This window comes from Mirounga leonina, unplaced genomic scaffold, assembly GCF_011800145.1.
Source record: "Mirounga leonina isolate KUSES-001 unplaced genomic scaffold, KU_Mleo_1.0 Mir_224, whole genome shotgun sequence".
NCBI classification, from domain to species: domain Eukaryota; kingdom Metazoa; phylum Chordata; class Mammalia; order Carnivora; family Phocidae; genus Mirounga; species Mirounga leonina.
This window is the reverse complement of record NW_023270615.1, coordinates 504,663-530,871: the sequence shown is the minus strand read 5'-3', so window position 1 is coordinate 530,871 and position 26,209 is coordinate 504,663. Positions and strand designations below refer to the sequence as shown.

Below are 26,209 nucleotides of genomic sequence, written 5' to 3'. Positions count from 1 at the left end.
TGCATGCAGTTAGAAAGCAGTTGTCTGTAGCATTAAAAGAGGAGACATTCCTAGACATTTGTTCAGAAACCTGGAGATCAGGACTTTATACTGATTTTGTTTCTAAATATTGCCCAGGGGATGGGGGAGTTTCTTGAACTGTTGATGGTTTAAAAAACAAAAACAAACGAACAAACAAAAAACCCAAAGCTACACTTTGTTGATATCATCATAGGTACTGTGGAACATAAATTACCCATATGAAACATTTAAGCTTTAAATGCTTGTTCATAATGGCTGCTTGGGATTTTGTTTATATTTAGAAGAATTAACTGGAGCCAGCAGCTGCCTTCATATAGTTGTATTAAAAAAAAAAAATACAGACAAGTAAATATTCCTTCAGAAACTTTATTAGTTTCCTGTTTATACCAGCACCCTTTAAAGTTCTGGGACACAATGACAATTAAAAACTGGTCCCTGCCTCTTCGGTGCTCATGATTTCATGGGAGGGGTAAATCCAAAGATGGATAAATCATGTTAATATTTAAATCATGAACCAAGCACCGGAGTAGCAGTTACCTAGTGAATGCAGATGTGTGAGGGTAAGCGAATTATAGGCAGCAGTGGCTGAGGAAGGGAATACTGGTAGAAGAGGACCCTAGAGGGCCAGTGGCCAGTCAAAGGGTACATAAATAAGAATCTATGGGGATTGCCAGTATATTTGGGGGAGTCCTATTTGAAATTATTTCATGGTCTTACGATCAGTTGTACTTTTTTCCTGCTTTCGTTTCTCTATCTGGAGAAAGTCTTGTCTGTTCTGCTTGTGAATTATAGCTGCTTTGTGGGATGCAGTAATACCACACACTGAAATAGTCATGTTGACCTAATAAGCAAGAGTTAACTCTAACCCCTACACATAAACCTTTTCAGGAAAACTCAAAATGGTACATTCTAGAGCCCTTTTTAAGGCAGTTCCACAGCCATTCTGTCCCTTGTGATTTTCATACATTGTTTTCCCTTGGTGGATTCATAAAAAGGGGGGAGAGTTTATCCTCTGTGACCAACAGGGCCAGTGCCACTGTGGCTCTGAAGCGGAGTGGCAGTCATGTATTTTTCCCCCTGGGTATTTCTGGGTTGACCATAAGCAATTTGTAGATACTTCTCTGCACAAACGAGTATCTGGGAGAAGGAACTGTTGCAAGAAGTTTAAGCTGCGGCCTACTTGGATTAAAAGCTCAGAGGTGGTTTGGGGTCTCTTTCAGCTGATAGCCTCCGACTGGCCTGTGAGCAGATAGATGCCAGGGCAGGTTTTGTTGGTGGTTTTTTGCAGGCTGAGCCTATACCTCCTGCTGTGGAAGCTAAAATCCAGGTGCTCTGTCCAGCCTTCCTCACAGCTGGGCTGTGGGCCAGTGACCCTATCCAAGTCCATGAGCTATATAAGGAGATACCGTTTTCTCCTTAACAGTAAGACCCAGAAAAAGAAAATTGCCCTCTTTCTGCATTTGAACATAGTTGTGTGAGGATGAGTTAATGCTTGGAGCTGTGGCAGCCATCTTGGTGTGGAAATGGGATATGAAAGGCCATGAGAGCCAGAGAGATGTTGACACAAAACCTTGATATCGCCAGGTCATCCGACTAACCCTGGACTTGTTAAGTGAGAAATAAAAATCTCTGTTACTCAGGCCACTTTGATTTGGTATTCTATAACTTGTTGAGAAACTCACTGTCTTAACTGGTATTTTGTAATACCATGGTGACTCCATATATACATCAAAATTGGAAACAACCTAAACTTGAACCAAACGATTGAGGATCCCTTAAATGAACTCTCATGTATCTATTACAATGGCAGATACTATGCAGCCATTTCAAATGAAGCGAAGTATTACTTAGGGATATGGGGAAAAGTTTGATACACACTAAATAAGAAGAACTTTAGACTACAAGATAGCATGATGTTATTTGTGTTTTAAAAGGCTTATATATGGGCGCCTGGGTGGCTCAATTGGTTAAGCGACTGCCTTCGGCTCAGGTCATGATCCTGGAGTCCCGGGATCGAGTCCCACATCAGGCTCCCTGCTCAGCAGGGAGTCTGCTTCTCCCTCTGACCCTTCTCCCTCTCATACTCTCTGTCTCTCATTCTCTCTCTTGCAAATAAATAAAATCTTAAAAAAAAAAATTAAAAAAAAAAGGCTTATATATGCATTGAAAAAAATACTAGATGGACTCGATCATTACATGAGTTGTTTTTTTGGCTGGTAGGATTTTGCGTGACTTTTAATTTCTTTTTCTTCTTCTTGTTCATTACACACATGACTCTTCTGATCTAAAGAAGTTATAACTTCTGTGAACTAAAGCTGCTCTATAAAAATAAGGTATTTAGAAAAATTACAAAGCAAAATTGTATTTATAGACCCATTCCTCCTCACTTCTGCCCCATCTGAGTAAATAGTACAATCATCTACCCAGTTACTAGGGGCCTGGTGTTAACAGAGTATCCTGGATTCCTTCAGTTAGTCTCATGCCCTGCTCCTTCCATAACCATATCTTTTCATGCCACCTCAACTTCTCTTCACTCCTTCTACTCTTTGCAGCTTGTACTGCCACAACCCTAATCCAAGTCATCATGAGTTTTTGGTTTGAGCCCCTGTATTACCTCCCACCTGGTCTCTCTTCCCACCTTTCATCATGGCCACCTCCCAGCCTCACATGTATTTTAAACATTATAAAATTATTTAATACTCTAGCTTGCAATACTGATTAGTCTTTATTTAAACCAGTGGAATAAATACTCAAAAATAGATCCATTCATACACATTAGAAGGGCATGTGGATCAATGAGGCAAAAGATGGCCACTTGTAAGTAACTACTGAGGGGATAGTTGGTTATTCTTGTGGAAGAAAGGAAATTGTGTCCACCTATCTCATCATTTACAGAAGTCAATCCAAAAAGCATATGAAAGACAGAACTTTAAAACTTTCAGAAAAACCCAAAACAGGAAGAATCTTTATCTTGGAGGAGAGAAGCATTTCTTAATGAGTCACAGAAAGCTCAAACCATAAGAAGAAAGATTGATAATATTACCTAGTTAAAATTTAAAAACACCTGTTCACTAAAAGGTATCCTAAAGAAAATGGAAAGACAGGCCCCAGAAACTGAGAGAAGATACTGGTAACACATATAGCCAGCAAATGATTACAATCCAGCTTAAATCCATTAAGGACAAACTAAAAGTTCAATCTGAAAGACAAAACAAAACCAGAAAAACTCACCATGGCCTAAAGATCTCCTTATTCTTACATCAAAGTCTAAATTCCTTTCTGTCCATGATCTGATTCCCATATTTCTGTTCTACCATACTTCTTCCTTGCTCCCTGGGCTCCCACCAGACGTCATTTTGCTTCCTTGGTCACTTCAGGGCCTTTGCCGGTTCTGGGCCTTTGCACCTGCTTCTCTCTTGCCTGATTCCTTTCTCCCAGCGCTCTGCAAGGTGCTCTCACTCTTACTTTTTACGTCTTAGTTCAAAAATCACTTCCCCAGAGGGGCAGTCTCTTCTGATTCTTATGAAGGATCGCTTACCTCCTAGGGTTAGACCTCCCTAGTTAAGAAAGGTCCCCATAGCGCAGCAAGTGCCATCACTGGACTGGATGGTGGGGGCTTGTGCTTCATTCTTGATGCTGATAAAATCTACTGACTCACATGTGTGGCTGTTGGCCTATAAGATTCTAAAGCCCATCCCTGCGGGTTGGGAGGATTCCCACCTCACCAGCAATTCTCTCACACCAGCTGGGTGTCCTGTAATTCAGCTAAATTCTGATACTATCTCTCTGGAGATAGCATCCTGCCTCAGCCCTACAAGGTATCTTCCCACCACCACCGCCATCCCCTCCTCTTCAGAAGCCACTTGCAAGTCCAAGTTGTCACCTGTGCTTCCGACAGTTCCCTTCTTGGGTTCCATTAATTTGCTACAGCAGCTCACAGAACTCAGAGAAACATCTTACTTACTAGATTGGCCATATCCTGTAAAAAAGATATAACTCAGGAACCAGAAGATAGAATATGTCTCATAAGACAAAATATGGGGAAAGGGTGTGAAGTCTCCTGCCCTCTCCTAGTGCACATTCTCTCCAGCTCTCCCCATGTGTTGATCAGCTGGGAAGCTTTCCCAACCCTGTCAAACTTTTGAGTTTTTATGGAGGCTTTGGCATGGTGGATTAAATCATTGGCCACTGGTGATGGGACGCAGTTTCTAGCCCACTCCTCTCCCCTGAGGTCAGAGAGTGGGGCTGAAGTTCTAACCCTCTAATCACACAGTTGGTTCTCCTAGCAACCACCCCCCAAAGTCACCTCATTAACATAGCAAATGACACCTTTGCTGCTCTCATTGCTTAGGAAATCTCAAGGGTTCTCTGTGCCAGAAATAGTGGACAAAGACTAAACATATAATTACTGTAAGTCACAATATCACAACCTGGTTCACTGTTTTTCGAATTGTGAGTCAGACTCATGAGTGTGCAGTGAAATCCATTCAGTGAGCCATCGTCAACATTTTTTATTAAAAAGTAGAAGAGAATAGAAAATATTACGGGGAGCTACACATACTATTTGGTATTGTTAAAATTTTGTTTTGTTGACATGTGTATTCTCTGCAGATACCTGCATGTCCACACGTATACACATGAGTTTTGGTCAAAATGTTGGAAAGCAGCTCATCTCAGTGTCATCTGAAATTCATTCTACTTTTGAAGGTCAATTGCAGGATTACTGAAGAATCTAAAGTAGATAGCCTTTTTAAACGCAGCTTGACTTTTTTAAAGTACTCTGAAATAACTAAAGAAAATTTCCTGAGGAAGATCTCCTAGCTCGGTGACTTTAACGACTAAAACACAAAATAGAAGCATTGGTTTCAGTAAGATATAGGTTAAAAATCTCTAAAAAAAAATTTTTTTTTGAAGCTTAAACAAGTTTCTAGGAAATGGTATTTCTGTTATTAATTTGCTTAGAACTATCTTTCCTAGTAAACTTTGGACCAATTCAGAAAAAATTCTAACAGGATCTCCGATGGGAAAGTTAACATAATAATCAGATTTGGGGGATTTTTCCCCTCCGTTTCTTGTCATTATCACTTTGTGAGTTAATCTGCAAGTTCTTTTTATTATTGCTTCTCGCCATGTATTCACTTACTGGCTTTTGCTAGATGTATTTGTTAAAAGCAAAACCAGCTGGGGCACCTGGGTGGCTCAGTCCGTTAAGCTTCTGCTTTTGACTCAGGTGGGCTCAGGCTCCCCACTCAGGGGAGTCTAGTCTGCTTCTCCCTCTGCCTCTGCCCCTCCTCCCACTTGTGTGCTCTCTCCCTCTGAAATAAATAAATAAAATCTTAAAAAAAAAAAAAAGACCTCCCAATCCTTTTTTTTTTTTTTTTTTAAGATTTTATTTATTTATTTGAGCAAGAGAGAGACAGATAGTGACAGAGATAGCGAGAGAGAGCACAAGCAGGGAGGAGAGTGAGAAACAGGCTCTCGCTGAGCAGGGAGCCCAATGACGCGGGGCTGGATCCCAGGATCCTGGGATCACGACCTGAGTCGAAGGCAGCCGCCCAACCGACTGAGCCACCCAGGTGCCCCAAGACCTCCCAATCTTCTGTCCAAAAGGGTGCATCTATTTTTCCCATCCCAACAACTACAGAGAAGTGGAAAGAATAGTAAAATCAAGACTGTGTACTCAGCACCTAGACTCAACCAGTTAACATTTTGTCTTTTGCATGTGTGCTGTACTGTTTGAAAGGAAGAGGCCATCATGACGACGGGTTCACCTCGTGATACATCAGCATGCATCTTCTATGAACGAGGGTATTTTCCTAAATCAGGATGATACACTTAACACATCTGCAAATCCAGGGTATTGTTTGTATTCCCAATTCTCTAGTACATAAAATGTCTGTGGTAGCACTTTATCTTCCTAGCAGCTTCCCCTGCCTTCTGTGACTCATACTCACAAATGTCTTTGTTCCTCGGTCTCTACAGTCTTCTCTAAGGTAGAACAGTCCCCAAACCATTTACTTTACGACTTGGGCATTTTAGAAGATTCTAGACCAGTCTTATGGCATGTCTCACAACCTTGATTTGTCTGATTGTTTCCTCATGTTTAGATTCAGGTTAAGTATTACATTGTATCACCTTATTGGTGAAGCTTGGTAATCTGTGGGGTGATGCTTTGACAGTGAATCACTTGACCCCCAACAACTTCTTACCCATTGGTTTTTAGCCTCGGTTGATGCTATTAATACATTGGGAGTGGTGAAGTGGTAAATTTTAAATTCTTTTCCCTTTTAAATTAATATTCTGTAAAGAAGAACTCCCCCTACTCCCCCACCCCCGTGTGTGTGTTTGTGTGTGTGTGTGTGTGTGTGTGTGTACGGACGGACAGATGGACTGACTTCTGGATACCTTTTTCCAGTGAGACACCATTTACTGTTTATTATTTGCCGAGCCCTGTGCTAAAGGTTTTATGTGAACTAGAATTCTCCTAATACCCTCAGGGGATAGATTTTAAAACTGTTCCCAATTTTTACATGAAGAAACTGAGGCCCGGAAATGTTAAGTGACTGGCTCTTGCTTACATAGATGGTAATGATTCCAGCTTGGTGGCTCTGCTGGCCTCTTCATTATCGTGCATCACCGACTACTATTCAGGATCTCCTTTCTCAAACTCAGCCCCCACAGATAGCATCCTTACCAAAGGACATCTTCACAGTTCAAAGGGTGTAGATACCAGCCCAGTCCTGGGCCCTTCGTGGGCTTGCTACTCCATTTCAGGGTCTGTTGCCTCCTCTTTCCAAGCTTTTCTCAGTGAAGGTCACTGGGTCCCGCATTACTTCTCTCAGCATGGTGTCTCCTGGTTAGCTCCTGCGTGCTCTGTGCACCCACGTTGACCAGCTGGTGTAAGAATGTTGTGAATTTGGGAACCATTCCCTAGTCCTTGGCCCCAGAATGCCCCACAGCCCCACCTGTTTTCTTGGGGGTACCATGGACCTCACTCCTGGAAACTGTTTCTTAAAATGTGTTAAATGTGTTAGAATCTGTTACAGTTATTATTCCTCATGATGCTTAAATTGTCTTGAGTTTTGCCAGTCAGGACCCGTTCTGGTCAGCTCGGTGTTCTAGGGGTCACTCCTGGTTAGTTTAGATAGCTTTCTTACTCCCTGGCACGAGAGCTAGCAGGCTCACCATGCACCTTTTTTTTTTTTGTAAAGAAACCAAGATATGACACTAAGTGTGCTCATTGCTACTGGGGTGTCATTGTTCTGAGAAAGATGCTGCTTTTTTTTTTTCTTTTTAGGATTTTTTCTGTGGTTGATAGCATAATAGAGATGAGAGTAATGGGCAAGAAAATCTCTGCCTGGTTTTCCAGTTGGAGTTGTCCAGAATTGCTAGGGATATGTATTTACTGAAGCTCTGCATTTACCCTGCTCCTGCTTGGTCATTGGCCTGTCAGGCCCTGGTAATCAAGCAGTTGGGGACATTTGATTATAAATAATTCCTCTTTGGGGCACCTGGGTGGCTCAGTTGGTTAAGCGTCTGCCTTCAGCTCAGGTCCTGCTCTCAGGGTCCTGGGATGGAGCCCTGTGTAGGGCCCCCTGCTCAGCTCAGCGGGGAGTCTGCTTCCCCCCCTTGCCCCCCGCAACTCATGCTCTCTCTCTCTCAAATAAATAAATAAATACAGTCTTTAAAAAAAGTAATTCCTCTTTTTGTAGAAAGATAACATTTCAAAAAACATTTCCTGTGAACTTGATTTGCTCGTGGGTCTTTTCCTACCCTTTGTTCCAAACTTGAAACTGGAGGGAAATAATTCTTTGTTATAGAAACTCCAATAAAAAGCTGTTAAGAGAATTGAGGCTATGTCTACCACCTATTTGCTGTATATTTTCAGAAGTTAATTACTGGCTATTTTTCAAAATTAAATTAATTATCTTAATGGAATGCTTACTTGTCTAAGTTTAAAGTTCACTCCACTTTAATGTTTATTCTCTTGAATGGCCCATCAAGGGGACCAGGAGAAAAAAAAAAAAAGGATTTTTATTTTGTATTGTAGTTTGAGATGAGAGTGTTTTGGGTTTTTTTTTTTTTTCCTTTTTACCCCCCCCCCCCCCTTTTTTAAATAAGTAACTGAAAAATAGTAACAGCCTGGGGAGCTCAGTGAGAATTTTTCCAAGATATGGATCTTTCTCAGTAGGTTTTTCTCAGTTATGGTTACATAGAGTGTATTTTATTTTAATGTTTAATTGGTACTACAGTCTGTGCCCTTCTTTTTGATTTTTGGCTTTTTTTTCTTATAAAGTCATCATTTTTTAACTTGCTTGTTTATATAATTAGATGGTGATTTGTCTTATTTTAGTAACAAGTCAGTGTTGAACCATGTACTCTTAATATATATTTCCTTTCCTTCCGTCTTTTAAAAGCAAGAGGTTTTACGTTTCTTAGCATGACTGTAGTAGCATAAAGTAGTAAACCTTGCAGGTTAATTGCTCTGTAATTAACACGGATGGGGCAGAGGCCAGAGGACAGAGGACGCCATGGGGCAACCTCAGCAAGCTTGCCTTGTGTTGTAGGGCAGTCCGTTAAGTTATGCTACTCTCAGCTTCTGGAATAATAGCCAGTGAAACTGCGTTCTCTCCCTGGAAAACTGTTTTGAGTTTTCCTCTGTCGATGAGAAGACTTGACAGAGATTCTTTTTTGTGTTGAATTCTTGAATGTTACTTGAAATTTGATAGATTGAAGCCATTTTATTTTTTAATCAAGGAAAGGGTGGGGTTCAGTTGATTTGTTGGTGACTCACTGCTTTTATTTAAAGAAGATGGCGTCTTATATGTTTGTTTTATTGACTAATCAGGAGTCATTATCAGTGTGCATCTGGCATTCTATTTCTAGGATAGTTTCTAAGTGTGAACTTCCAAAGAAGCTTAAAAATGACCACCTAATACAGAAAGTAGTCTGTTTGATTGATGTAAACATTTTAAAACATACTAAATTATTTCTGCATATCTGTTTTACATTTTTGTCATATATCTTTTGGTGACTTACTTAATTGCATTCTTATTTTATAATTTTGTATTTTAAATACTTGATAAAGATTACTCCTTTCTACCAGGTGTCCTACTGAGTATGCTTTTTTTGTTTGATATTTTGTATGTATAGTGGATGACCTGTGAAATGGGTTCATATCTTCTCATTCTTTTTTTCTCTCCTAAGTTCAAGGCATATTCTATTCACCAGCGTGACTGTAATTTGGATGTTGCCATTCTTAAGATCTATGAAAGGGCTTTATAATTTTGGTATAATAACATGTGAAACATTAAAACTTCTCAATGCAGTGTGGCATCCTAGGACAGAAAAATGGCATTAGTGGAAAAACTAGAGAAATCTGAATAAAGTCTGTAGTTTGATTAATAGTAATGCACTATGTTAGTATTTTAATTTTGATAATTTCTGTGGTTATGTAAGATGTTAACTTTAATGGAAGCCAGGTGAGGGGTATATAGGAACTCTCTTCATATTTAGTGGAAATTTATCAAAAGCTTTAAGTGTATGACTAAATACATATGACTGAATAGTGGGGAGTTAGGTGCCAGGGTTGCAGAGGCTAGAGGCTGGTCTCTTCTCTCCAAAACCTCACAGTCTTGCTGGCAAGTCCGAGGTCGTCTTAGCCATAAAAAGATGAGTAACAGTACCTTTACAAGGCAGCCTGTGCCAGTGAATGATACAGGGGATCCTGTGCAATAGCAGACACATGGGATGTTTGAGAGGCCTTGGCAGAATGGTTGGAACATGAGGTGAGCTGGGGTGGATGACTTAACAGCTTACAGGTAAGGGTGAGGTGGTTTCCAGAGATGGGAGGTGACATGCCAGTGGTGACGCAGATGGGAATTCATTGAAATTCAGGGGAGCTAATGGAGGCTTGCTGTGATCAAAGTGTAATAAGGGTCTGATGGGTGTGGTGGTGGTAGAAATACAAGGAATTGAGAATTGATCGGATTTGGTGATTAAGGGTGTAGGAGCACAGAAGAAAAACAATCAATGGCAGCTGGTTAACCTGAGCCAGCAGAAGTTACCTAGGGCATTTGTGTTAAACATTTTTGTTTTAACGTAATGCTGGGCTGCCAAGTAGAATTGGCTGGCAAGAAGTTAGACCAGGGCTATCAGAGCGTGGGAGAGGAGCAAAAAGTTAAGGACTGTTCCTCTTTAGTGAGCAGGAGGAGAAAAAACCAAGAAGGAAAGCTAATGGCAGAGCATTCAGATGGGTAAAGAGAGGCCTTGGGGATCATTGTGGTATTCCTGAAGCAGGTAGAGGAAAGTTTCAACAAGGAGGAGATACTGTCTATGGCTGCATGGATGTCAGAGAGGAAATTGTAAAATCTTGAACTAATTGCTGTCTGGGTGGTCATCAGTTTCATGAGAAGGATGGGTCTGGAATCCAGATTATAGGGGGTTAAAGAGGAAGAGAGAGAGAGTGTGTGTGTGTGTGTGTGTGTGTGTGTGTGTCTTCCTGAGAAGTGGAGAGAGCAAATTTACACTAGTGTTTAGAGAAGTTTGGCTCTGCAAGGTCAAGGATATATATACGTGTGTGTATGTGTGTGTGTGTGTGTGTGTGTATATATATATTTGGCCAGTAGCTGAAGAGGGCAAAAGAAGGTTATTTTAATTAAATTTAACAAACATTTATCAAGTGCCAGTTATGTGCAGGGCACTGTGTTAGGGGCAGTGGAGGACACAAAAAGTGATTAAAATACAGTGTTTTTTCCCTCTTGAAAAAGTGCTACCCCAGGTTCTTTTGGCGTTCACTAGGCAATTCATCTTAAACAAAACCCTAGGGCTGCTGGTATCCAGCTGGCTAGCAGAAGGACAGAATCAGTGACAGAACCGCTGAAGGTGGGGGAGAGCCCTGGAGAATCAACAGCATTGAAAGGAAGAGGGATGGACAGCTGACACAGCCTGTGTAGGCAGGGAAGAGTCTTGGCCTCAGAAAGGAAAAGGCCCCCTCCTTCCTCAAAGATGGACAGATGGGGAGAAGAGGAGAAGCTGGTGTCAGAGCTACTTTGAGGTGGGATAGTGAGGCTCTCGGGAAGTCTCTCCTGTGAATGGCATGTGTGTAGCAGACTCGGGTTATCTTTTCTGCCTTTGAAATGTTCCTGGTTGGGTAGAAAAATGAAGGTGATAGTGCTTATTTTGTGTCCTGAGAGAGAAAAATAGAAGTGAAACACCTGGATCATTGAAGCTATTGTTTTTGGCTGAGTCTTTTATTTTTTAATGTCTAATGAAATCGATGTACATATTTTGGAATTGCCCAGGTATTCTGAGTCTCAGTGCCTGCAGGTAGCTAGGGTTTGCGTCAGATGTAGACTCACAGAGCTTAGAGTCTAGGAAGGGTGGTAAGAGAGACACATTTGCCGGCTCTTAATAAATGTCTGCCAATTGAACTCTGATCTGAGGTACAAAGTGGCTATAGGCCCAACCCATACACATGAAGTATTAGGAGATTTAGAGGAGAAAGGGAAGTGGAGCAGTTTCTGGTGATTGCAGTTGAATAAGGTTTTGAAATAAATTTGCCATATATTTACCTAAAGGCCTTGTTTTCTTCATAGACGTTATTTTCGTTTAGAAAATATGATCGTGTGCTCATACTTTTGGTCACAACTAAGTTACAGTACATAAAGAACTATGAACATGATTTTGGCTCCTCAAAAGGAGAAATACACAGCGTTGAATTACTCAGTTAGGTAGTGCTTTGCAGGACTGTAGGGTGGGCGTTGGTTGGTGGAATATCTGGATCACTGCTCCGATTTTTCGATTTTATATATGTGAACTTTCTTTAAAAGTGTTAGTACTTGATTGGCTATATTTTAAGTGCATGTTAGTACTTTGTTGGCTATATTTTAAGTCCAGAAAATAGTTGCAGGTCAATTGGAGAAAAGAGCTAATTAGTGCTGTAATTTGACTTTTATAGTCAGACACAGGAAGACGATGGGTAGAGGGGAAGAGGAAGGAAATAAAAGCGATTTGGGGGAGGAGAAAAAATAATTCACTTCTTTCTTTGAAGTATTTTCTTTAAATATAAAAAAAGATATTTCAAGATCCTTTTTATCAGTGAAGGGGGGAGCAGCATCCACAGTCCTACTTGGGAAGATCCTAGAAGACTGTTGGGCTATCATAGGATAGATCTGACAAGTGATTCACTTGGAGGCATTAACTAAAATGTAATCACTACAAAAGCCAGTCTGCAAATTCCTCAGCACTTGTTCTCCTGGAACACCATTAGGCAGGGTCTCCAGGGGAAGGGGGTGCCTGTGGAGGGACATATTTAACTTCGAGTCCTTCCGGCACCTCCCCCTCCTCCTCTGCACCCGGTGGTGGCAGCAAGGCCTGCCCAGAGCAGTTCCTGTAGCTGAGCGTGATGCGGCCTCTGCTGAGGTCAAGCACTCCCATTCCAGCCTCTCGAGGGCTTTCTCCATGTGTTGCCAGTGTGCTGGGGAAAATGACTTTAAACTCTTGTCAGCACAGTTACCGGTTCATGCATCACAGTCCCACTCAGATAAACCTGTCACAACACAGAGGCGGCCGCTGGAGAAGAGTGCGAGGGCAGGCCTCTAGCTTTCCATTCGAGCATCACTAAACGTGCACAGAGTGCCCAATTATTTCGGCATTATTGAGCAAGCCTACAGGAGGACCCCAGCCTTGCTACATTAGATTTTCTTTAGTAATTTGCTCAAGTACCGCTGAGGACACTTAAAGGGCTTAAAACGGTGGCTGCAACCAGTTTCCTTTTCTGGGTTGTTAATTCAGGTTTTCTCTTTCAAATTAACTCCCGCTGCATGCTGTGCAGCGGTTCTGGGAGAACTGTTTAACACTAATTTTCTCAATTTTCAGCTTTTTTTGTTCAACATAACTGCTTTAACAGTTAGTCACGTATATGTTTTGATTAGAAATGTACGATAGCAAGGCCGTATGTTTGGGAGAACAAAATACAGACATTTTGTTGAAGAAACCTGAGTTTCAGCTACTAAAAGGTACTTAGCTAATTTCACTATTAAAAATTAAGTTCCTTACAGTATGGTGCAAAATCCCCAAATCTAAGGAAAAAGGAGCATTTCTCCACTCTACATCTCCCCCTCCCTCCCTTTCTAAAAAATTTGTACCTGAAGGATAAATCTTTCCTTCGTGGGTGCTGGGTTTTCCAGGATCTCTTCGCACCTCTTTTCTTTTGCAAGGGGGCACGGGTATAGGGAACAAGTTCAATATCTTTGTCTCATTCCTCACAGCAGCAACAACTCCAGGCCCAGCATTTATCACATGGACATGGTCTGCCGGTGCCTCTGACCCCACACCCTTCGGGGCTTCAGCCCCCTGCCATTCCACCCATTGGGAGCAGCGCCGGCCTTCTGGCCCTCTCTAGTGCCCTGGGAGGCCAGTCCCACCTGCCAATTAAAGATGAGAAGAAGCACCATGACAATGATCACCAAAGAGGTGAGTGATTCTCTCGAGATGTCGTCAGTCTGCTGTTACCTGCCTGCCACCGAGGGTGGGTTCTGGATGCCGTTGTTTATTCTGTCTCTGGATTTAATTTTCCCTGTGACTACACAAAGGATTTCTGCTGGGAGGTAAATGAATGACTGGAAGCAGTCTTTTTCCAAAGGATCCCCTAGTGGTTGGCAAAAGTGAATGCAGTCCCCAAAGGCAAGGGGTCCTGTTTCCTGGTTATTGCCTTTGATCCTCTGCTGCGTCCCATGTTCCCCAAGTCTAAATCAGTAATGAAATCCCACAGTTCTCTGTGTTTGAAATAGTGAGTGACGTTAATAGCTAATTTTGACCTATTCTATTTTGGGGAAGGACTTACTGATAAAGACTCACTTGATAATTTGACAGTCAATTATTATTTATAAATCAGATCAGTCTATATGGTGCAGTAAAAATCTCTCAGGTAAGAAAACAATTTTAGTAGTCTTAGTAATTGAGAAAGTGCAGCCCAAATTAATGAAATCTGTTGGTTTAACTACCTCTCTCACACAAGCTGTCTAGAAGCATGAAATTAGGGATGCCTGGGTGGCTCAGTCGGTTAAGCATCTGCCTTTGGCTCAGGTCATGATCCCAGAGTCCTGGGATCAAGTCCCGCATCAGGCTCCTTGTTCAGCGGGGAGCCTGCTTCTCTATCTGCCTGCTGCTCCCCCTGCTTGTGTGCTCGCTTGCTCTCTCTGACAAATAAGTAAATAAAATCTTAAAAAAAAAACCAGAAGCATGAAATTAACTCATTTCTTCCTATAAAAACAACACAATAGTTTATGCAAATAATTGATTTAAAGGACAGTTGTGCTCCTTCTAGATTGGGTTCCTCCCTCCATTAAAGGTTTTGAATGGTTCAGAGAGATTTTGATGTGACCGTATGTTTGAATGGTGCTTACTAATAATTTTTATTAGTCAGTGGCAGAAAAGCAAATGAAGAAGTCTCTCCCAGCATTCCTTTGTGGGAATTTAGTTAGCACATGGGTGGTTCATTGGTTAAAAGGTGTGGTTATAATTAAAACCTCATATCTACTCCTGTTTCATTGTCATTACCATGAATTATAATCTTGGGTAAATGATTTTTATCACAGACCTAAATTTTCCATCTCCGATGTTGGAAACACTGTAATATTTCTTAGTGCTATGAAGCCGGGCTGAAGCATGACTATGAACACTTTTTTAAGTGGACAAGTCGATAAGGAGTGTAAATAATCTGAATATCCAGCTTCGGTTTCTGAAATTGTGTCAGAGGTAGATTGGCACTTTGTGGATCTGGTCGAACAGTATTAATAATTAACTTTACTGCAAAGATGACATCTGTGCCATTTATTATTTAGCAGAGATCAAGTTTGATAAATGTATGATTTTATGTAAACTAACTGGTACTTTTCTTTTTCCTTTTTCCCACCGCCTGTGTTGCTGCTATTTGGCCTATAGACAGAGACTCCATCAAGGTAGGACTCAGATTCACAGATGAAGGAATGGCTTAGAAGGTCTCTAAATGATTTGAATCAATCTGGTTGTGGATTCTTTGAGATTTACAGAATGATTTGCTGGGCTTTACCAGTTAGTGGTTAACTGTATTTTTGACTACTTTCAGTTGTGTGGTTGAGATTTTTGAAAATATTGGTCTCATTTTTCTATCACAATTGGATTGGTAGCCCAGGATGGAACTATGGAAGATCTGGCTCACATTGCTTATATGGTTATGTCTTGCTATGTGAGGAAGAATAACTACTTTTTTTTTTTTTTTTTTCCAGTTAGGCTTTGGCTATAAGATAAATAATGAAAAGTAAATGACTTGATTTATAAGAAATATACATTAGTCTCGTTTTAGAAAACATTTCCATCCTACAAAACTCTCTAACAGAATGCATAAAAGCATTCTTCTCTGCCAGAAAGATATTTATTTAACAACATCTTGTTTTCCAGTATAGCAAGTTATTCTCCTTAGGTTTTGCATCTCTCTTATCTGCCTCTCTGTCTCTTTACAAGACAAGTTGTAGGGAACTCTGTCTTTACAAGACAAGTTGTAGGGAAAGAGGAAAAGTATTTAGGGCCTAATGATTTGGATGTGATTGTGTAACACCAGAATGGGATGTGCTAAGGATGCCTGAATTTATAGAGTAAGCAAACAAGAAAAACAGGCTACCACGGCAGGAAATGAGGAAAATATGAAAATTGCTTGATCACTTTTGAGCCAGGCGCAATGTAAATATGCCACCGTGTTATGCATAATTGCCTGTATATTTGTGTTGTATTTTGTAAAGATTAAAAGGACAAGGCAGTTCTCAAGCATTGGCCAATGCACAGATGCTGTCAAGTCTTTTCCTTGTATTTTGCAACAGTTGTTTTGGAGCATGGGCAGTTACATCTCTTGTAGTTTTTAATGGAGTTATGCGTAATGAAGACTAAAATCTTCCCCTGAAACCACCTGTGCTGTCACTTTGAACGGCTCTTTACTCCTTGTCTTTTTTTTCCAAAACCCTTACAGAATGGAAAATAAAAATTAAGTGTATCTATTTTACCCTTCAAGAGTCTCTGTAATTTGAAAGGGCATCTGTACACCCATAGAAATGTCAACATTTACAATTGGAACTGCACACACTGAATTATTTAATTATGCTTTTACAGTTGTGTATTTTGTTGTGTAATATGCATATCAGGACCTAGATTAAAAAAAGCAATTTTGATCTGAGTGTTCCACACATGTGTACTTAGGAAGTGGTAAGTAAATGCATTGACCAGGATTAGCTGATAGCAGTCCTTGGAAAGCCTGTCTAGTTATTCTGGGGCCAATAATATAAACATTCTGTGCCTTCTTATGATAAATACATACCTTTAGGCAGGCCAGTGAACTAAACAAAAGCTTCCTCTCCTGCCCCACTCTGAGAAGACTGTGAAAATATTTATACTCCAGTGCACACTTTTGTGTCAATTACATTTTATATTCCCTTATGCCAGAGTAGGGTGTATTTTGAAATCATCTATAATCATTCAGGATGAGTCTGGGAGTGAGTGTCTATATAGCTAGAAGCCAGGGGGAAAACAAAGAGGAAATAGAGGTGGATGATTTGGCCTTGATTTATTATGTAATGGTAGCTATAAATAGATGTTTCTGTTGGGTACGGTTCTCAAGATTTGAAGTTGTGTCAGGTTTGGGGCTGTGCTATGGCTTTGCAAGGTGAAAGAAGTTTGCTAATTTTCGTAAATGTGTTGTGTGATGCTCAGAGAAGCAGTTAGTTGCTTGTTCCATTGATCGTCCTCATCCTCCCTTAAGTGGCTCCTGGTTAAGAGGGGCTTTTTATGATTGTGTGCTGTGTGACTTGAGATGGTTTTTATCAGCCGGAGCCTGCCAGTTGCCTGCAGCTGGAGTCAGGCTTATATGAAATAATTTATTCATGCAGGATAATGCTCCTTAACATTTAACAGGTAATGAACGTGACATAAATTTCCTTCTTGCTTTTAATTTTTCCCTTTCCTCTTCTAATGTGCAAACAGGCAGCTCTGGTACTCTAAATAATAAGTAATTTTTGGCCATCTGTCAAAAGGAAATTTCAATACAAATTTAAATTAATGGTGCCTGAAATTTTTTATAGCTCCTCTAAAAGCCTCTAATGTGCAGAAAATTCTGAATCTGCTGGTAGTAATTAGTGTTGCATGTAATGAGGATGTGGGCAATGTTATACAGCCCCAGTGTAACATTTTGATATGGTAGCAAAATTTTGATTTATACAAGGTTGTGGATGGGTTTAATTGTGAGAGACACTTAAAATGTTTTCTTGACGTTACAGATTATTAAACAGGGCAGATTTCAGAATAGCTCATAAAATATAATTTAAACTTACTGTAAAGATTCAGGTAATTAAGGTGCTTTACCTTTTTAGGTGTCAGGTAAAATGAGAGAAATTCAATTGTTAAAGTGTTGGGGCTTTTTCTTCCTTTCCTTTCTCTTCTTGGACATTCTCTGGCCACTAAACCACACGCTATTGGCTTTATTGATCTTGTTTTCTATAGCTCCAGTAGCCAAGTTCATTCCTAAGCCTTTTATTTACAGACCTGTATCTGAAGTTTTTCAACAAGGGTAGAGAATGTAAATATGGACCTAAAGGAGAAAGCACTGTGGGAGCCCAAGAATCAAGTTTATTTGATGATGAGAAGTCAGAACGGTGTGTATTCTAGGGCTGTTGAGGTAAGGGTTCAGGGCACCTGCTTGTCATTTGGCTACCTAGTAACTCCATGTGTCCAAAATGAAGCCCCAGAAACATGGACCATTATCTACTCTTGACCTTAGTGGTAGGTTGGAAGGCCCACATTTAGCTGTCTCAAGAGGCCCCACCCCACCCCCGCCGAAATAAGGCTCCTTCCTCTCTCTCCTGACTGGGGGCTTTCTCGCCATCTTCTGGGGTGCTTCATACCATTTCTCTCATCCCTTGAAACAACATAAGTGAAGCCAAGGAAGCATTTTCTGGGGTGGTGGAACCTTCCAGGGCTCATGCCTCCTGAGGGCAAAGGGGTAAAAGTTGGTTGGCTCCAAAGTGGTTACAGAGCAGACGTTTCCACATGCTGCCAGGAGCTGCCCAGTTGCTAGTGGTACCAGCTCCTGAAGCGAAGTCATTACATTCCTCACATCACTATACATTCTCAACTGAGTGGCTGATGTGAGGATAATGATTGAGAGCTATGGGGGCCACTTTACCCAAAACTTGCTAGGAATTTGAGGTTGAGAAGTTAGTCTTATTACCCCCAGATGTCTGCACACCTCTGATACCTTCTAGCAAATCATGGATCCCCAAATCGAGACCAGTTTCAATAGAAATAGCAAAATTCACTGTCACCAACTACTGATAAGCGCCACGGCCCCTCCCAAATTGGTATTATTGTGCAAACTTTATTACTTCATTAGTCCTTTCAATGTATATCACGTATCTTCTTTTTTATCCCAAATGCAATAGAAGGATTTGCCTTTTTTTTTTTTTTTTTTTGTAAAATAGAGCATAAGTACATTTTTTTCCTACAGAGTGGTGGTGCTTTTATTATTTCATTGGATCCTCTTCCCCAAAATGCTGTGTGCATCATCAGAGTATGATCATTTTTAGCGACTTGCACACTGCCAGATTAATCTCCAGAAACAGTGTACCACGTTAAAATGCCGTTTGCTCTCACACAATCCACTAGTATTGAACTTTATAACTTTTGTAATTTTTGCTAGTGTAAGTATAGCTGGTGCATTTTATTTTTCTAAACTTACATTTAGTTATTTTTCAAGCTAACTGCTTTTCTGTGAGTGTACATACTGTGTTCCCCCGCCGTGTGAATTCTTTGTTTTTGTTTAAGGGTTTTCATAATGATCTGTTCATTAGTCGCATCTAAGGCAATGCCTGTTCATTCTGCCTCAGCTGTATTTTGGTGTTTATTCTACGCGGATGACTAAAACATCATGCGTTGCTTTTCTTCTCATCTCCAATTATTTTCTGTTGGCAGTAAAGGTTTATCAATAGAGAATTAGGCTAAGGCTGTTTTTATGTAAAAATTGAAGTATGTGATTCAGGCCAAGAAAGCACTTTTACCTCATTAGTTGGGTGTTACAGGTGAAAGTGGGTTTTTAGCCTGAATTAACAGAATGATTACTTCTGTTTGCCATTTCACTTTGTACATCAAGACTTAATGGTTAAGGTTCTGTTCCAGGATCTTGTGTGACCTGTGTGATTTGGTGTTTTTTGTTTTTTTTTTCCTCTGTCTCAAAGGAGTATCAGTCTGAAAAGAGTGTGCCTTTTATATGTTTAACCCTTTGGCGTTTCTTGTGTGGGAGAAAGTTGGAGAAGCCACTGGAGAAAGAAAGTGGGAGAGGGGATAACGACATGGTCCAGGCATTGTGTTTTTAAGCTCCCCCTCCCCCCATGCATCTGTATAAAATAGAATGTTTGTAGTTTTACCTTTCAGGAGAAAGCTTGGTGGGATTAATTTCCATTACTGTAGACTTTAGAAGGACATGTTATAGAAAGACAAAGGCATAAAGTAATAGGAGACTAGATTAAAAAGAGGAATAGAGGAAATCTATAAAACACTAAGGAGAGGATATAAACAAAAAATAAAAAATAAAACAAAAACACCACCACCAAACTTAGACTGTATTGGGGCTTGCATTATGTCCCATTTTTTCCCTCAGTCATCAGTAATCTGAGAAAAGAAGCTGTCTAATTAAGGACTGTAACTTGGACACTGCATCTTGTCCACTCTGACCTAGGGAAAAATAAGGTGGATTCCTACTCAGTCCCACTGCTGCATGTGTAACTCATAGTTCAGATTTCAACTGGGAAGGTGGGTGGCATATGCTTTGTCTTTTTTCAGACGTGAGGAAAGGCTTGGAGGTATTAAGGCCCTGTCCAAGGTCACATAGCCAGTGCCACCATCAGAGAAAAGCTTTTTGGGGGATTCAGTCTGAATCTTTATTAATAAAAATTTGACACATACTTAGAAGCAGAAATAATAGTGCAAAGATCCTCCGTATACTTAACATCGAGGTTTAAGAGCTATCAATTTCTAGCTACATTTTAATCTATTCCTTTATTTCTTTGCTAATGTATTTTAAAGCAAACCCCAGATAGCATGCATTTTGCCTTTATATACTTCAGGATGCAAAATGAACACATCTCCTTAAATAATAGACATTTTTTTTGGTCTAAAAATACACACCCAATAATAGACATAATGCCTTTAATCACTCAATAAAAGTAATTATTTGATAGCTTCTTTTTTTTTTTTTTTAAGATTTTATTTATTTATTTGACAGAGAGAGACACAGCGAGAGAGGGAACACAAGCAGGGGGAGTGGGGGAGGGAGAAGCAGGCTTCCCTCGGAGCAGGGAGCCCGATGCGGGGCTTGATCCCAGGACTCTGGGATCATGACCTGAGCCGAAGGCAGACGCTTAACGACTGAACCACCCAGGCGCCCTATTTGATAGCTTCTAATATCCAGCCTCTAAGCAAACTTTGATGATTTCCATCAAATTGGTTGGCTTGAAGTGGGGTCCAGATAGGCTCCATTTCATTTTGTTGTATCTCTCAGATCTGTGTAACTGACTTGTTGAAGAATCTGGTCTAGCCTTCTGTAGAATGGCCCATATTCTAGATATCTCTTTGTGCTTCCTTGTGGTGGCAAGAATACTTTCTGCTTAATCATACCAGGAGAAGTCTTTTTCTTACGCTGGGAAAATGGGTAGAAGAATGACCCCTAGGTTTGCACATAAGTGTTGGCAATGAACAGTTTAATGAAATTTATTAATAAACAAGGGAGTAAAATATCTAGAAATGATGCTGATCGTTGATAAATAGAACTCTCTTTGTATCCTTTAACCTTCAAACACAGACTGTGATGTATTTGAAATCCAACTACACTTTCCAGACATAAATATTGCTTAAGACAGGCCTTTAAAAATAGAATTTTAAGTAGGATTTTTAAAATACATTAAGTACGTCTATTTCCTTGTGGGTGGTGTCCTGTAGGTGCCCTGTGCCCCCACAGAATAAAGTTCTCTCCCATTAAATTTTTAGCTCCTTGAGGGCAAGAATCTTAATCTTCTTTGTTGGAACTATATAGGAAGACAAATCGAGGATTAGTTAAGAAGGGAATTGTAATAGAATTAGGAAAATCCAGACCCTGCTAGGAATTCTCTCTCCCTCTAGTAAGCTGTGTGTCGATGGCAAGTCACTTTAACTTCCCTGGATCTCAAAGGTATAATGCTAGGTATTTTTTTCAAGCATTTGGATTTAGGTGGTTTCTTATGTAATTCAATTCCATCCTACAAGTGAATTTTACAATAAAAATCTTACATCCTAGGGTATGTTTCATCAATAAAGTTGGTCATACCATTAGCTAAATAAACAGTGGTAATTGTATTTCATTTTGGGGGTTGAGGGTAAGGGGATAGGATAGTTTAATGTTTTAAAGTATGCCTCTCAAGCTTTCAGTGTTTAACTCTTTTCAATTTTACAAAATAAGATGGTAATTTGAAATTAAATGTTTCAGCATCATTGTTGCTTTTTTGTTCTTTATAGAAGTATTTGTTTCTAATGTGTATTTTACTAGTTACCTTATCAAAGGACAGCCAGGAACTTTTGTTCTATGGGTTTATGATGCAGTAATTTGTTCGGTATTAATTGATACCTGCCTCTAGGCATGTGAGCTGTGTGAAATGTAACAAGTGTCCTAATTCCAGAAAATATGTTGTAATTGTTTGTTTGTCGAACAGATGAATAAATATCTTTAGGCCATAGCTGGTCCTCAGGTGGCAAGCATGAATGGATTAATGATGTGACTGGGGGAGACGTGCTTGTTTGCTGCGCCCTCCTCCACCACCCATCACCCAGGCAGAACAAATAGTAATTAACAGGGGCGGGTTGGTGGTGGGGTCTGCCTTCTCCAGCTGATTTTTGGCAGGGGTGGTTTCTTTTCCTCCATGAACCAACCCTCTTATTTATTAGACAAACATTTTCATCCTGGTGTTTAATATATCTAAATTTCTTAATTAGAATGCATTTCATCTATTTCGTGAAAACGATTGCACGGTAAAGTTAGTATCTAACATTTTAAAAAATTTTTAGAGGGGCCCAAGACTCATTGAAACGTTTTAACTAGCACTTTAATTTCAAAAGCATTTGTTTCTCAAAATGTAGATAATTCTTCCAAAAGAACTGTTCCAAAGAATTGTTCACCATCTTTTTTTGTATTCTTCCAGTAATACTTACTCATAACCCATTCTGGCAAAATTATAAGATCACCTGGGGTAGCCGCATACTGTCACTTCTCAAGCTTTCTTGAATCATTTCTGCTGGTAATGATTTCATTTACTTATATATCCAACTTAATGTATTTTGTTCTATGGTGGTTTGAAGTAATTCATGTATCTTTTAGGTTGAAGGCTCCCTATGCCTGGGGGCCATCACTAAGGGTTGTATTTTTAGACGTCAGGAGGAATCCTATCTAATTATCACCATGGCAGCTGCTGTGGGACAGGATTGAACACAGTTTGGGTCTCATGAAAGAGGGCTAGAAAGGAAGCTGAGGGCAGAGTAGTACTTTCTGCAAGAATTTTAGATTCTTTGAAATAAGCTTACCATTAAATGAAAGTAATAAAATCATATTTCAAGACTAAATGCTGCTTAGATCTGTCAAATCAAAACTTTAAATCTTAGAGTTGAATACGTAGTTGTTTTACTTTGAATCTAAAAATCGAACCAAAGGACTGTTACTTTAACTTCATTGGATTCATTACTCAGAACCAATCCAAATTATTTCTGCCTGTAGTAAATTATAGTGCTATAAAAAACATTTTGGGCTTCCCTTACTAGTATTGTAACTTATATTCCTATTTATTTGTGATAGTTGTAGTTGGTGATAAAGCACCCTCCTCCCCCACCCATGGGATCCCCAGTGCTCGTAGTTGAGCTTCAGCCCCAAGGAAAGCAGTCGCATACACTTGTATGGAGCCCGCTCCCACATAATCTATTTTTTTCCCCTCGCTGTTGAATATTCCATCCCCTCCTCAACCTCAACCTCTAAATGTTCAAGAAAAGCTTATGCTTTCCTGTCTTTCGCACCCCCCACCCTTGTACTGAATTGCAGTGGGGTGGAAGTTAAAATGTCTTCAGTATTACTGTTGTAAGTGAGCTTTCAAAGATGGTGATAGGGTGAGCAAGAGGAATTCTTTTTCATGGAAATGGACTCATTATTTAATTGTATCACATCCTAAGGATTCTTGAATCTGTCTTTCAAAATTGGTACTTTTCAAGTTGCTGAGTATTCAGATATAAGGGGGGGGGGAGGTAAACAGGTTAGTGATGCCACCCAATGAGAGAGGCCAGTAGGCTATGTAATAACACCTCATTTTTATTTCTTTCTTATGGTCATTTTAATTGTAGAAATTTTTGAGTATTCTCTTCATTTATCTTTCTTTAAACTTCTGTTTTCTTGAGCGACATTTGGCCTTTTGAACAACAAAATAAAATTGGAAATGCTAATGTTTTGAGCCAACTAAAGGCGGAAAATAAAAATGTCACCATGGTAACAAAGCTGCTTTCTAGATGGTTTCCTAAGATATGCCTGAACTAGAAGCAGATGTCTGATTTGAGAATCTTGCCTCCTTCAATGTAAACAAATAACTTCTGGGCAGGTGTTGGAAATAATATGGAAATCCTATTAAGGGGCCCTGGGTTCCTGTCAGTCAGGAAGCCCGTGCCACAAAAGGGCTGGTTGTCACATAAAGGAGCAGAGTAAATTCTCATTAGGCTTGAGCTTTTCCCAGGAAATGATTGTCTCGGTGTGTTCTTTCTCCTGTGAATCTGAATGTAAGCTGTTGCTTCTATTGATCTATTCACTGGCTTTATTTTTCTCCTCTTCATTCCAGATCCTCCCTTGCCCAGCCAGCCTGTATTCTCCCCCTCACCCACCCCTTCCCTTTAGATTAACACTTGATCTGTGCTACTGCTCTGAGAGTTGTGACATTTGTGATTTTAACCTCCCACCCTGGACTGGGGTGGGGGGGGGTGGGGGAGGAGGGGGAAGTCAGTCTTCATCCCTGGGCCTGTTGGACAAAGAACCCAGCTGATTAGGCCACGGCTGGGGGCTGTTTGGAGCCAGCACAGTGAGCGACCGCCGGTCCTGAATAGTGTTCTGTGTATATTTACTTGGAGTTATATTTGTGTTAATTAAGCAGAAACTAAAAGCATAAAGAGCATTTTGTGAACTTTTAAAAACGTACCTAGTTGTCTTGGTAAGCCTCTAAAACTGTGTGAATACGGTAGCCACTGGCCACATGAGGCATTTTAAATTTAAATTTGTTAAAATGAAGTAGAATTTAAAAACTAGTTTCTCCGTTGCACTAGCCGCACTTCATGTGCTCAGTGGCTGCACGTGGCTGCCATCCCGGTGCAGGTATGGAACATTCCGATCGTCGCAGAAAAGTTCTGTTAGAGAGGAAGAGACTTTGGACCAGTAAGGCTTGCTGCTTCTGCTGTTCTTCTGGTTAAAACCGACTGTGATGTTCAAAAGCAAGGTTCTTTCCCATGCACAGAAATAAGGGGCCTGTGCACGTTTTGGTTTTTGTAGTAGCTTCTGTTCTGTTCAGAAATTGTTGATGTGGTCAGCTGCACTGATATAGTGATCTTTAAATGGTCGTAGGTCTCTTTTTTCCCTAGTGGAACTGGTTGAGCAGTTTCACATGGATCTTCCCAAAATGGGCCCCCAAGAGATGCATTTTAATGTTTCTAGATAGAGAGTTGAGGCGGTTTGGTGGTGATGGTGGTGGGGGGGTTTGAAGGCTGTGCATAACGATGCCTCTTTATAATACTTGGAAGGTTAAATGTGGATAAGCACAAAACAAGGCTTCAGAAAAGCCACACTATTATTATTCAGCATTTCTCGGACTATAGTCCCCGAGACGCACTTCATAAAGCCAATAAAGCTCGCACTGGTGGTCTCCCGTTGCCCTAGCAACGGACCATGGGGCACAGTGTATGTGAAATGCATGAACATCTGTGAATTAATCTTTTTTAGTTTGTTCTTTTCTTGGCACTGATTGGGCCACTCGGGCTTGTGCCTGTGACATTGTGTGTGGAGGGGGTAATCTGGAGCAGTCCCCAGGGTCTTGCCCTAAAGTGGATGGTGGAATGGCAAATGAAGGCAGATTTATCCTGGTAGTGTGTTCAGCAGTGGAGGGATTTGGCCTGACAGCACTCTCGGTGGGATGTTATTAGCTTACTTTCTGGTGCATGGGGAAATGAATAAAAAATTTTCTAGTAAATCTGGGCATTATTGGGTTTATTGGGCTGCCCTGAAAAAATAATCTTTGTGGAGAAAATTGAAATAATCACTTGTGTTTCTACCACAGTGGTCAGGACTTGAAAGGTCTCTGAGTTGTCCCACACCCTTGCCCCAGCCCCCAGGCCCAATTTCGGCCTGGGGATTATAACCAAACCATATTGGGCTAGTCAGAGGGAGGCTCCTGAATTGGGTGCTTAGGCTGGAATCTGTTTTCATAATAAAATCTGGTAGTAGCCTAGTCCGTCCTTATTTAGGAAATTCTAAACTAAGTTGGTAACATTTTTGCCCTTGGGAAAATGGAGCAAACTATGACTAATAGAAAATTAAAGAGCGAGGTATCCAGGAATAATACTTTGGTTAGCTAAGTTACTCCCCACTCCTAACAGGATTGTCTTCAGTTCCTCCCATTTTCGAACTGGCGCCCTCCCTCCAGACGGTAGCGCCGATCCTCAGACTCTGTGCTCAGTTCCTCCTGTCAGTGCCAGATGCTCACTTGTAAACGGGTTTGCTCACCCTTGTCATTTTCAGTTCCCTTCTCCTCTTCCTTTTTTCTTCCTCTCCCCTTTTTTGGTCTCCCTCTCTTCTTCCTTATGGGTCAACCCTTTTTCCCCCCTGGGGAGGAATGGAAGAAGAATATTACATATGAAGTGCCCTGTGTTGGATGTAGTCTGTGTGTTTAGTTTGTAGGGAGAATTGCTTTAATAAGTGTATTAAGACAAAAGTCCATGGAACATGCTAGTCCGTCTATGATTTGCTTGTCTTTAATATTGAGGGTCATTTGAGTAGGAAGAACTGTCAGTGTGTATGTTTCCTTTAGATACTAAAAAGGCACAGCTGAACCTCTGAGGCTGAGCGATT

General features: G+C 40.5%; 1 protein-coding gene across 6 annotated transcripts in view; it reads left to right on the top strand.

Annotated features, from left to right (window-relative positions):
* The window catches only part of TLE4 (TLE family member 4, transcriptional corepressor), a 142,196-nt gene that overhangs the window by 58,947 nt on the left and 57,040 nt on the right, over positions 1 to 26,209 (top strand). For 4 of the 6 annotated variants that reach the window (XM_035029001.1, XM_035028997.1, XM_035029002.1 and 1 more), the window contains 2 exons: positions 13,293 to 13,497; positions 14,968 to 14,984. In XM_035029001.1, coding sequence (XP_034884892.1) covers positions 13,293 to 13,497; positions 14,968 to 14,984 — 222 coding nt within the window. The remainder of the gene's footprint in view (positions 1 to 13,292; positions 13,498 to 14,967; positions 14,985 to 26,209) is intronic. The other 2 variants (XM_035028998.1, XM_035029000.1) reach the window with 1 other exon arrangement.